Genomic DNA, 12,860 nt, shown 5'->3' on the forward strand with positions numbered 1-12,860 from the left:
CCTACGCTCACCCACACAAGCTGTGGCTGGCAAGCCCGGGAGGGGTCCCCCTAATGGGGCCCTTCACTCCATCCTGGTTCTACCTCCAAGGAACTGGTTTATAAATGCTCTCAGAATCCCAGCTTGAGCGACCTAAGCACGAAGGAGCACTTGCCATTGGCACATGCCACCATCTGCCTCTGTTGGGGGGACTTAGGCATAGAGCTGACTGCAATGAGGACAACGAAACATGACAGGAGGAGTCTTCAGGTATGGCTGGATCCAGCAACCCTGATGATGTTATCTGGAGCCCTCTCTCACACCATCTCTTGGCTTTGCCATCCTTTGTGCTGGTTTCAGTCTCCTGCTAGGGTTCCCAGTAACTTAAGGTCTCTAAATAGACACCCAGAAATTTAGACCAGAGCTTCGGTTTCTGAATTCTTTTGTTGAGTCCTGGAGTTGGATTCTGTGGGGCCATACATTCGTCACTGAACAAGTCGCTGTCTCCAGGAAGATAGACGGCATTAATTGGCCAACCCTGAGTCGTGTCCTAACACACACACACACACACACACACACACACACACACACGCAGTTCAGGGCGGGGACAGCCCTTCCCCAAGTGCATGGAATGAGCGCTGGGGAGGGGAGATTCCCCAAGGAAAATCTGTACGCTGGCTGAAAGGAGAGCATGGCACGAAGGCAGGCACAACGACTGGCGCCTACTACTCATGCCCTTTGTCCTGAGAAGAAATGGCGCCCGCAGGGAGGGTGGGCAACTCCTTTCCCATGGCTTCCAAATCACAGGCTCTCCTGCAACCCTGAAGGAGGACGGGTGGGTTTTTGGAATCAGCCAAGGTGGTTGGAAATCCACATCTTTTCCCGGCTTCTGTCTTGCCGCGAGCTATCAGGGGTCTCTTCCCATGGGTAACATAGGCCCCTGGGGCCGAGACTGGCATGGAGTCTATGGCTCCAGTCCTTGAAGGCTGGGTTTTGGGGGAGACATGTGTCTTTGGACCACAGTCCCAAGAGAAGCAGATGCTGAGAGGACTTCAGAGGTTCCAGGCAGAGCCCCTCCTACCCCCCCCCCCACACCTGCCTTGGGGAAGGGGAGGGGCTAGGATCTGTAACTTGAGACCTCTGAAGCCACCAGGCCCTGTCCCCAGGGGTACTGGAACACTTTGCCCCTATCCCTTCTGAAGCCTCCAGTCCCTGGGTGAGGATACAGCTCTCGTTTCCAGGGGCAGAGCTGGGAAAGGGGGAGGCCCAGGAATGGGATGTGGGGTGGGGAAGCAGGAAGGACCGCTGCTCTTCTGGCCTGGGCAAGGGCCTCCAGTGAAACAGGGCTGCCCCTGTGCCTCTCACCTACCTGGCCTCAAGGTCACTCTTTGAGGGTGGGAAAGGAAACCTATTCGCTGAGCACCAGCTGGTGCGAGAATCTTCACCTCCTCCCAGAGCTGTTCCAGGAGGTGGCCTGGCCATCAGCCTATCCACTGGAGCAGGAGCAGGGGCAACCCATGGCCCACTGGAGTTCACCCAGATCCACAGAGTGTAGATGGTGAAGCCAAGACTACACACCCGACAAGGCAGGCGACAAGGCGCCACCCTCCCAGCTGCCCTCTCATCTAAAAGAATGGGATGGGAGGTCAGGGAGGGAGAGGGGAGGAGGTGAGAAGCAACCACAGAGCTCATCTGGTCTGGGAGGGCAGGAGGAGGCGCAGGGAGGGAGGGGGAACGGAGCCCCACCCGCAGAGCCAAGCCCCACCGGGGGACCAGGAGGAGGGCTTCCTCTCAGTGTCTTCATGCCACAAGATGTAAAATAATCCCCTAGGCTCAGAAAAACACATTTTATGGCTGTCTGACTCATTTCCCACAAAACTAGGTTCAACACTCCCCCCACACCGTTTAGAGCTTTTGTTTTGAAAAATAAAAAATATGTTGAAAATTTCAAGATGACTTTTAGACATAAATTGTTCTCTTCCTCACCCTCGTCCCAGGCCCCCCTCACCTAATTTCCTAAAATGTTGGCTGCCAGAGCCTCGGGAGGACCCAGTCCAAGTGGGTGTGGGATGACTCTTGAGTCTTGGCGACACAGCCCCCAGGGCCACCGTGGCGGACGCCTGCTGGGCACTGAGATGGGCCGAGGGGCCCCCTGGGGAGGGGGCCCGGCCTGGTATTAGCTGCAGTTCTCCTAAGCTTTCTGGTTTAGGGGTCCCATGCGGGCCCTACTGTGCCTGGTCATCTTCCCAGCTGCTTCCAGGGATACAGGTAAAGTCTGGCTGCTGCCGCCCACCCCGACCCCCTGCCCTCTGGGCTGAGGGGTGTTCTGCAGGGCAGCCTCATTCTCTGAGCCAGGACGGCCTGGCCCTTGTTTCTTTGCTGCTTTCCAGCAAAGAGCAGAGACCCCACACATGAAGCATGGGGCCCCTATGGACCCCAAATCCATCAGGGCTTTCAGTGACTCCACATACGTGTTGGATTCAGTCGCCTGACTTCTCCGGTCCTTGAATTTTCCCAACATTCCTCACCCCCCATCAGCCTCCCCGTGTTTTAGGCAGGACAGAGAGCACCACATAGCACAGGACTCCCATCAGCTGAGGAAGCCGAGCTCGGACCACGGGCTGACCTGGCCCCTGCTGTCCCCCAGTGGCCCAGGTTGGAGCCCAGGGCTCAGACAGAGGGCTCAGGTGAAAGGACCTGTCCCAGGTTGCTGGTTTCTGGTACGTAATGTGGCCATACCTGGAGGGCCGGTACTCACAAAGCTGGCCTTTTCTTCTTGGCCCATCCAGGGTCCTCCAGGCAGCACTCAGGCCCCCATCTCTCCATCTCCCTGGGGCTGGCTTCCTAAGGGGTTCCTGGGGGTAGGGGCTGGGAGGGAACCTGCGTCTGCCACACCCAGGCCATGCCCTTTGCCCATGGACTTAGGATCTTGGGATCTGGGAGGAGACCGAGGCCCCGTCCTTGGCTGCCACGAGCCCTACTCGGGGCCCACAGCTCTGCAGGGCCAGGCACCTGCCCCTTGACTGGTCCACCTCTAGGAACATGCCCTGACCTGCCAGCCCCTCACAAGATCTGAGCCACTGAGCACCGAGGAGCTGGGTTCCAGTGCCTGCCACGTGCTAAGTGCAGCCCAAGCTGGGCACAGTGTCAATCCACGAGCACACTCGGGCCCATAGGAGCTGCCCAGGTGGCTGGGTCTGTTCCACTCTGCCCCACCCCTGGGCAGCTCTGGACTTCCAGGGCTCTGGGCTCCCACCTAGGAGAGGAAGCAGCTGTGAGAAGAGGCTTGGAGGGGTGGGTTGTCTTGCCTGCCGAGGGCTCTGCTGGAGGATGGGGCGGTTAGCTGGGGCTGACATGCCTCCCCACCAGGGGCAAGAGGAGGTTGGGGTCTCCCAGGTTGGCTGGGCCATGGGCATCAGGGGAAGGGCCAGAGGTGACCCCAACTTCCTTAACCACAAGAAAATGACTCAGCTAAATTGAGGAAGACTTCCGTTTCGGCAGAATATTTTTCCACTATCGTAAGACCTTTTCACCCACAGACTCCAGAGGAGCTGAGTACCCCAGTAAGGGCTTTGGGGAGTTTCGGTTTGAATAGTCAATGCTGCTTCTTAATCATTATTTTGAAAAGGCAGCTCTTGGCTTTCCAGCAGGTGGTTGGGTCCTGGGGAAACAAGCTGGTCGTGTGTGTGTGTGTGTGTGTGTGTGTGTGTGTTTGTGTGCACGTGCATGTTCACGTATGCATGTGTATGCGTGTAAGTGTGCAGCCATGCATATGCACCTTGAGGACTCTGGGGCCCTTCGGCCTGGGTCTGCAGACCCTTTGCCTGGGTCTGCAGAAGTGACCTGGATTTTCCAGCCCTCATGACCCTGCCAGCCTGAGTGGGGCTAACGGCCACGCTGCCAGGCAGCAGGCCTCTGAGAGAAGAAAGGCTTCCCTGCCGAGGGCTCTGCTGGAGGATGGGGCGGTTAGCTGGGGCTGACATGCCTCCCCACCAGGGGCAAGAGGAGGTTGGGGTCTCCCAGGTTGGCTGGGCCATGGGCATCAGGGGAAGGGCCAGAGGTGACCCCAACTTCCTTAACCACAAGAAAATGACTCAGCTAAATTGAGGAAGACTTCCGTTTCGGCAGAATATTTTTCCACTATCGTAAGACCTTTTCACCCACAGACTCCAGAGGAGCTGAGTACCCCAGTAAGGGCTTTGGGGAGTTTCGGTTTGAATAGTCAATGCTGCTTCTTAATCATTATTTTGAAAAGGCAGCTCTTGGCTTTCCAGCAGGTGGTTGGGTCCTGGGGAAACAAGCTGGTCGTGTGTGTGTGTGTGTGTGTGTGTGTGTGTGTGTTTGTGTGCACGTGCATGTTCACGTATGCATGTGTATGCGTGTAAGTGTGCAGCCATGCATATGCACCTTGAGGACTCTGGGGCCCTTCGGCCTGGGTCTGCAGACCCTTTGCCTGGGTCTGCAGAAGTGACCTGGATTTTCCAGCCCTCATGACCCTGCCAGCCTGAGTGGGGCTAACGGCCATGCTGCCAGGCAGCAGGCCTCTGAGAGAAGAAAGCGGTAACATCTCTTTATACTGCCCAGGCTCAGCTGTTATAGCCGCGGGCAGCCCTGGGCTCAGTGAGATTAGAGAGCTTCTTCCCAGAGGCCCTGTGTGAGCACCAGCCTATCGGGGCTCAGATCTAGGCCTGGCCCTGGATTCTAGGGTGAAGAGCTGGGGCATCTCCCATATAGCTCTGCGCCCCAGACAGGCGGGGTGGCAGGTAGGATCTTCCAAGGGTGGTAAACCTGACCCTGGACCTGTGACTTCCAGCCTAATGGGTATGCTCAGGACAAGCCCTGCTTCAGGTGCCAGATGGGGAACTGCTTTGGGCTGGCTCCTCCCTCTTCGAGTCCAGCCCAGGTGGGCTGCATGGAGGTATGCACCAGCAGGCTCTGGCCTGGGCTTAGCAGTGAGCACGAGGGTGTGGAAAGTACCCAGGCAGGAAGGTGCTCTTACCCTGCAGAGGCCCCCTGTGTCTGCTCCCTTGCCCCTACTCCTGTAAGACCCAGAGGTGGGGAATGATCCCTGCTTCTTCCCTGAGGCCCTGACCTTCCAGGGGAGTAACGGGGTACAGATTCCTTCTTCCTACCCCATTGCTGGCTGGACCTCATTTTGCTGGATCCCCCAACACAATCCAGCTCCGCCTGCCTTCTGCCTTGGGACAGGGTCAAGTTTCCCAGCCTGGGCACGCGTTAGAGTCTGAAGCTGCCCAGTAGAAGAGGCCTCACCCTCTCTGGGGATTTCAGAGGGCAGATTGGACCAAGCTGCTGTAGCTCTGGAGCTAGGGCAAGGGTTCTGTCTGGGGCCAGGACATGTGTCCTGGCTCCATGGTCTCCCCAAGGCCCAGTTACTGGCCAGACTCCCGGGGGTGGGATGTGGTGGGGGACTGCGGATGCTGGGGAAGGAGGTGAGGCTGGCAGGTCCCCTGGGTGCTGGCAATTGTAGGGCAAAGGGCAGGTCGGATGGAGGAAGTAGAGCAGGGGGCGCTGAGAAGATACCCAAACCAGGAGCCTGAGCCCTGTGCCCCCTCAGGGAGACAGAAAATGGGACCAATCAAGAAAGGAAGGAGCTGAGAGTTAGAAATGGCTTGGGGCTGAGACAGGCCAAGGGCAAAGGCAAGGCATGCAGAGAAAGCGACTCAGAGGAGGAGACTGGAGGACGGAGTAAGCACGGTGGGGTCGGACATCTCCAGACACCCGATCCAGCTTGTCTGAGCTGGCAAAGAGCCCTCTTCAGAGCCCCAGGAGCCAGGCTGGAGCTGGGAACTGGGATTTTCCCAGGTGAGCTGCCGGCTACCTCTGGCCCTTCCTGCTCATTGACCTTGCCTTCTGCTCACAGAGGTCCCAGGGCTCACACAAGATAGCTGTGCCTGTGAGTGGGGTTTCTGTGAGTGTGTGTGTGCATGTCTGTGTGTGTGTGTGTGTGTGTGTATACACGTGTCTCTGTGTGCCAGTGCACGTGTCTGTGTGTGTGTGCATGTGGACATGTCTGTGTGCATGCATCTCTGTGTGCCTGTGCACATGTCTGTGTCTGTGTGTGTGCATGTGCACATGTCCGCATACGCATGTGCACATGTGTGACGCTGTACATGTCTGTGTGCTTGTGTCTCTGTGTACCTGTGCATGCGTCTGTGTGTATGCATGTGGACATATCTGTATGTATATGTGCACGTGTGTGCCTGGGCACATGTCTGTGCATGCATCTTTTGTGCCTGTGCACATGTGTGCATGTGTCTCTGTGTGTGCATATGCACATGTTGACATATGTATGTGCACATGTGTGACCCTGTACATGCTGGTGTGCATGTGTCTGTGTGTACCTGTGCATGTGTCTGTGTGTATGCATGTGGACATATCTGTATGTATATGTGCACGTGTGTGCCTGGGCACATGTCTGTGCATGCACCTGTGTGTGCCTGTGCACATGTCTGTGTGCATGTGTCTGTGTGCATGTGTCTGTGTGTGTGCATGCATCTGCGTGTGCCTGTGCACATGTTTGTGTGCATGTGTCTCTGTGTGTTTGTGTGTGTGCATGTGCACATGTCCGCTTATCCATGTGCACGTGTGTGTGACTGTGTACATGTCAGTGTGCATGTGTCTGTGTGTACCTGTGCACGTGTCTGTGTGTGTGTGTGCAGGTAGACATGTCTGTGTGTATGTGCATGTGTGTGTGCCTGTGCACATGTCTGTGCATGCATCTGTGTGTGCCTGTGCACATGTCTGTGTGCATGTGTCTGTGTGTGCATGTGCACATGTCCGCATATGCATGTACACGTGTGTGTGTCTGTGTACATGTCAGTGTGCATGTGTCTGTGTGTACCTGTGCATGCATCTGTGTGTGCCTGTGCACATGTCTGTGCATGCATCCGTGTGTGCCTGTGCATGTGTCTGTGTGCATGTGTCTGTGTGTGCCTGTGCACAGGTCTGTGTATATGTGTCTGTGTGTGCCTGTGCGCAGGTTTGTGTGTGTACTGTACGAGTTCATTGTATCTGAAGCCCTCTGCACCTAGGAATCTGTTCGACCCAGGACTGAGTCCCGGCTTCTCCTCCACAGCAGAGCAGAAGAGGCAGTCCCTTCTCCTCAGGTTGCCTCCACCCAGGAGGTTCTTGGGCTCCCAGGACCCACAAGTGCTAGATGGAGGAAGAGCCTGACTGGCTGGAGGCCCCTGACCCGCCTACTTCCTTGCAGAGCCAACCTCCAGCCTCTGTAGTGAGATGGAACCCAAATGCTCCCAAGGTGGGCCACAGAATAATTTTTGTATGCAAAACTCAGCGTGCACATGAGCGTGCACAGCCATGCAAGTGTGGACGTTCACAGCCACCTCCTTGTAGTGAGCCTGTCAGCCTAAGCCCCACTTGCCCATCTTCCCTGGTCCAGAACCTTCGATAGCTCCCAAAAGCCCAGGGGACCAACCCAAGGCCTCTGCCTCTCACTACCTGGCAGAGGGCCTAGCCCGCCCCCTTGATCACCAAATCTCCTCTGAACCTCCCTCGCGGCAGCCAGGTGGGTTTTTCACCAGCGCTGCTCGCCGGTCACATTTGGCATCAGTGTTCTCTGGTGTGCGCACCCGTGGTTACTGTGTAGCTGTGGCATCTGTCTCTGCAGGGTCTGAGTCAGGTGTGAACCAGGAAAGGAGCCTGACTGCTCTTGTCAGGGAGGAGTCCGGGGGGTACTGACTCGGGCACAGCCGGTCTCAGTCATCACGCTCCAGGCCCAGCTCTCGGTGCTACTTCCTGTTGTGTGCAGGCAGGCTCCTGGCACGATAGCCACTAGGCTCACATTCCCCTGCTCTGCCACCCAGGGAAATGAGTTTTCTCAGTATTTCTAGCAAAAGTCTCAGGGCTGACACTCAGAGCACGTGACCCACTTCCGATCCACTTCCCTGGGCTTGGGGACACCAGGGGCTGCCTCAGAAGAAGGAAGAGAATGGTGGGCAGCCAGGATCAGGGTCCTCTGGAACCCGCGTGTGTGAGTGATTACCCGGGGTGGGTTAGGAACACAGGCTGTTCCTATCCTCAGCCTCACTCCGATCCAGAATGGGGTCTAGAATGCTTTAGCTGGAAAGCCCTGGGAGTCCCGCTCCATTTCTTATTGTACAGATGGGGACACTGGGGCCCAGGGAGCTGGGACACTGAGGCCCAGGGTGCCAGGACACTGGCCCAGGATCACACAGCCAGTGAGGCCAGAGCTGGGGATCGAACAAGAGCTCTTGACAGCCGGTCCTGACTGTGCACGCCAGGTGCTCAGTGCAGCTCACCACGTAGGTCAGGGTCACCTGCCCCAAGCCTGGCCTGCCTGTGACGGTGTTGACACTGCGACAGGTCCCAGATACCAGCGTCCTCAGAATCACATCAGGTCTTGTTGCACCCACAGAAGTTCAGCCCTGGGGGGCTCGAGGCTGTGCCAGGGGCCCCAGCAGTGCCGACCAGGGGACTGAGGCCAGGGCTTGAGAAACCCCAATTGGCACACGCCAGCACAAGAAGGAGGAGCCTACCCCAAAGGCCAGAGGGTGGGGAAGAGGGTGTAAAGAGAACAGGGCTAGTGCCAGGGGTGGGAACAGTTTCCAAGGCTGATCCATGGTGGGGAGCGGAGAGGCCCACTCATCCCAACCACCCTTCAGGGCTCCAGCTCTGCAGCTGGGGAGGGGGAGAGAGGCCTGGACTGAAAGGGCAGAAGAGGTCAAGGGGCGGAGAGGCCGTGAGGGGCCCAGCGGGCTCCAGCAGGCTGTGGACACTTGGCCAGAAAGGCCTGTTTACTCAGAGGCCCGCGAGGTCAAGGCCCAGGCCCTGGGTAAATTATTAACGGCCGCCTGGCTGGCCCGGCTCGTGGCTGCCCAGTGTAGGGAGGGCCAGAGTGCAGAGCCCAGGCACCACCCTACTGCCCGCTACACCAGGGGCCCTGGAGTGGCCCAGGGCACTGACTCTCTGCAGCCCCCAGGTCCTCTGTCACCCTCCTTGTCACCTCGAGGTGGACCTGTGCCAGGATCCTGGTTGTACCAAGGCAGGAGAAAGGAGGCCGAGGCTCTTAAAGCAGCTCTGTTTGCCTCTAGCAGCTCAGCCTCTGGGGCGTCCTGCCTAGTGGGGTGAGGATGGGGCAGAAGAGGCAGGTCAGAGTGGGTGGGAGGGGTCAGGATAATGCCTGTTTCCCTGGCAGGGGACAGGGTTGGTGGCAGGATGCAGGACTGGAAGTGGTGTCTGTGCCTAAGCCCGAGCTCACAGGGGCACAGAGAGACTAGCGTTTCTCTGGCGACCCCCAAGGAAGCTGCTGCTTATGACCCTGCTCAGGGGCAGCAAAGCTCCATGCCATCGGGCTAGATTCCCACCACCTTCTACAAGGAGCCTGGCTAAGCTGGGGCAGGCACAGCTCCATGCCCACCCAGAGGAGAGCGTCTTCCTTCTTGAAAGAGCAAGCGCTGACGCTGACACTGACCAGGGAGCCACGGCCATATTAGCAGCCTCTGGGATGCAAATCCCCACTTTGGCCTGGGGATTAGGCCCTCCCCGCCAGGCTGGAGCAGGGAGCACCTGGTGGGGCAGGGTACAAGGACGTGGTGGCAGGGTGGCTTAGTGCTCACCTTCTCGGATTCAGCCTCCCAGTCAGCCTTGCCTTCTGCCTGATCCAAGACCTGGGGCCATGCCGGGGAAATGGGGGTGAAGGCATGGAGGAGGCTCAGTATCTGCATTGCAAGCGGCTGCTGCTCAGAGGCCCCAGGCTCTCAGAGGTGACAGGAGGTGACAGCGGTGTAAACCCTGCTACAGCACAGATGTTGCCTCAGCAGGTGGGCACAGCCCAGGCTCTGTATGTCTCATGAGCTCCAGGACAGGACTCTGGCCCCGGAGGGGCGATGCTTCCAGACGGCCCCCCACATGGCGGAGTTCCTTTGGAGCTTTTCATGGACGCTGAGATTGATAAATCAGTAGCCACCGGAGTGTCATTTTTCTTTGTTGAGGCTTGGGGGTAAAGCTGCTTAGTTGGAGGAGCCTTGACAGCCCCTTATTGCTCATGAAATGCTACCCTGGGGGTGCTGTCCCTGCCTCCGCAGCAGCAAAAAGACATCCAGGTCTAGGGCCCCCAGCCTGCCCGCCTGGTGGGTGGCGTTTCCTTTGACCTGGCACAGGGTGAAGACTTTCTGTGGCTGCCTCGGAAATCCCAGCGAGGTAGGCACGTGGCCTCTTGGCCGCAGGCACAGCAAAAGCCTGCACGGTCCAGACCCTCAGTGTCCACTTCAGGACACCATTGTTCCCTTTTCAAGGCACCACTTCTGCCTGACCAGGAAATCCTGAACCGAGGCTGCCCGTCCCTCCCTGAGTCAACACTCCCTGAGTGCTGGGAAGGAGGGCGGGGCAGGGGGAAGGCAGGCCCCAGGACCCCTCCAGCAGCACCAGCCCTAGGAGGGCAGGGCCAAGAGAGCTGTGTGTGTGCGTGCGCGCACACACACACACACACCTACACAGAGATGTGTAGACAGCCATACACATGTAGGCACATGCATTTATACAGACCCACACAAACACTCACAGACACAGACAAACATGCACATGCAAAGACACATACGCTGCGGTCACACAGGTACACACACATGCACATACATGCACAGGGCAGACAAAGACACACAGCCCTTCCTGCCCCCAGGAACCATCCCAAAGCCCAGGCCTGTATGAGTCATGCCCCCATGAGCGCATGTGCACCCGCGCATGTGCACACACTGCCTTGCTTTCCTGGTGGCCTTCACACTATTTGGTGGCTTCCCTCACAGACATCAGCCACCCAGTGCCCAGGAGGCTACTCCATGACACTCCCAGGAGCTCTAAGACCAGGACTGAGCACCTGAACTGCACACCAGCTTCTGTCTTGAGCCAAACACTGCCCAGGGTGTCCCCTACGCTGTTGGGGAAATAGCCCAGATAGGAAGAGGTGGCATCTGACATCCCTGAGTCTGGCCAGGGATGGGCTGGGGATGGGGGTGCCCATGACCCAGCTGGAGGAGTGGGCAAGGGTCTCAGGGTTGGTCCCCAGAGGCAGACCATTGACTCCTATGGATCTACCTGGCTAGATGGCCCCTGGGAGGGGGATCTGTATCTGGCACATAGTAGGTCTCTCCGTATGGAGTAGCTGGGTGAGTGGATAGAAGCCTGGCAGTGGAATCCTCTGTCCTGTCTGCTGGGCCCCAGAGGGCCCTGCCACCCTGCGACCTGCCTGGCTCCCTTCCACCACGTGACAGCTGGTTCAGGTGAGCCAGCCTGCCTGCAGGTCCTGTGTCTGGAGCGGCGGGCGGGCAGCCCTGGGACATGCCCACACATGGCTCCCCTGTGGCCACAAACCTCGCCAACGCCAGAGCCAGGCCAAGAGCAGCAGTCTCGGGGCCTGTCCTCCGCCCACTCCTGCTCAGCCCTCCACGCCTGCCACAGCAAGAGACCCGGCCCTCACCTCCCCCCTGCCACAGCAAGAGCCCCGGCCCTCCCCTCCTTTGGCAAGTCCTAGGCTCCATCCACACACCAGCCTCCCAGTGAGGACGGGCAGCTCCCCTTGCCCTGCCCAGAGGTCCCAGGCCTGACTCCTCACCCAACAGCCAGGGATCTGAGCAAATGCCAGTCGGATCCTGGTCCTCGCCCAGCCTCCAGAGGCTTCCCAGAGATGGGATGAGGGTGACTCTAAACCCAGGAAACAGGGCTTAGTTAAGTGGCAAGTTGGTTGGATAGCAGGTTATTGGGGTGACGTTTGTTTGCTCTGCGCAGTAGCTGAGCGTGCACCGTGTTTGAGGGGCAGCGAGTCTGCTCCTGGAAGGGCCTGTATGGCCCGCTCACCCTCCACACCTCTGCCCCTCTGAGGGGCTATGGTGGTTCCATCTGCCCCCCATGCGGCTGGCCTCCATCTCTGGGACTTCGCTTGGTTTCTCTGGACTTGCAGCTCCCTCAGGTCTTTGCTTGGCTGTCCCCTTTTCTCAGTAAGGTTTCAGCTCTATTGCCACCTCCCCAGAGAGGCAGCCTCTAGTCACCGCCCGGTGACATTCTATTGTCAGCTCCCGCAGGCACAGCAAAAGCCTGCACGGTCCAGACCCTCAGTGTCCACTTCAGGACACCATTGTTCCCTTTTCAAGGCACCACTTCTGCCTGACCAGGAAATCCTGAACCGAGGCTGCCCGTCCCTCCCTGAGTCAACACTCCCTGAGTGCTGGGAAGGAGGGCGGGGCAGGGGGAAGGCAGGCCCCAGGACCCCTCCAGCAGCACCAGCCCTAGGAGGGCAGGGCCAAGAGAGCTGTGTGTGTGCGTGCGCGCACACACACACACACACCTACACAGAGATGTGTAGACAGCCATACACATGTAGGCACATGCATTTATACAGACCCACACAAACACTCACAGACACAGACAAACATGCACATGCAAAGACACATACGCTGCGGTCACACAGGTACACACACATGCACATACATGCACAGGGCAGACAAAGACACACAGCCCTTCCTGCCCCCAGGAACCATCCCAAAGCCCAGGCCTGTATGAGTCATGCCCCCATGAGCGCATGTGCACCCGCGCATGTGCACACACTGCCTTGCTTTCCTGGTGGCCTTCACACTATTTGGTGGCTTCCCTCACAGACATCAGCCACCCAGTGCCCAGGAGGCTACTCCATGACACTCCCAGGAGCTCTAAGACCAGGACTGAGCACCTGAACTGCACACCAGCTTCTGTCTTGAGCCAAACACTGCCCAGGGTGTCCCCTACGCTGTTGGGGAAATAGCCCAGATAGGAAGAGGTGGCATCTGACATCCCTGAGTCTGGCCAGGGATGGGCTGGGGATGGGGGGGTCCATGACCCAGCTGGCGGAGGGGGCA

At 58.2% G+C, this 12,860-nt stretch overlaps 1 protein-coding gene across 1 annotated transcript in view; it reads left to right on the plus strand.

Annotated features, from left to right (window-relative positions):
* The first annotated feature begins 2,195 nt into the window (after window positions 1-2,195).
* The window catches only part of SLC7A10 (solute carrier family 7 member 10), a 76,307-nt gene continuing 65,642 nt past the window's right edge, over window positions 2,196-12,860 (plus strand). The window contains exons 1-4 of the mRNA XM_006168013.2: window positions 2,196-2,247; window positions 7,400-7,525; window positions 9,646-9,800; window positions 11,194-11,252. Of these exons, the coding sequence (XP_006168075.1) occupies window positions 2,196-2,247; window positions 7,400-7,525; window positions 9,646-9,800; window positions 11,194-11,252 (392 nt within the window). The remainder of the gene's footprint in view (window positions 2,248-7,399; window positions 7,526-9,645; window positions 9,801-11,193; window positions 11,253-12,860) is intronic.

This window comes from Tupaia chinensis, unplaced genomic scaffold (genome assembly GCF_000334495.1).
Source record: "Tupaia chinensis unplaced genomic scaffold, TupChi_1.0 Scaffold145396_1, whole genome shotgun sequence".
NCBI classification, from domain to species: Eukaryota; Metazoa; Chordata; class Mammalia; order Scandentia; family Tupaiidae; genus Tupaia; species Tupaia belangeri.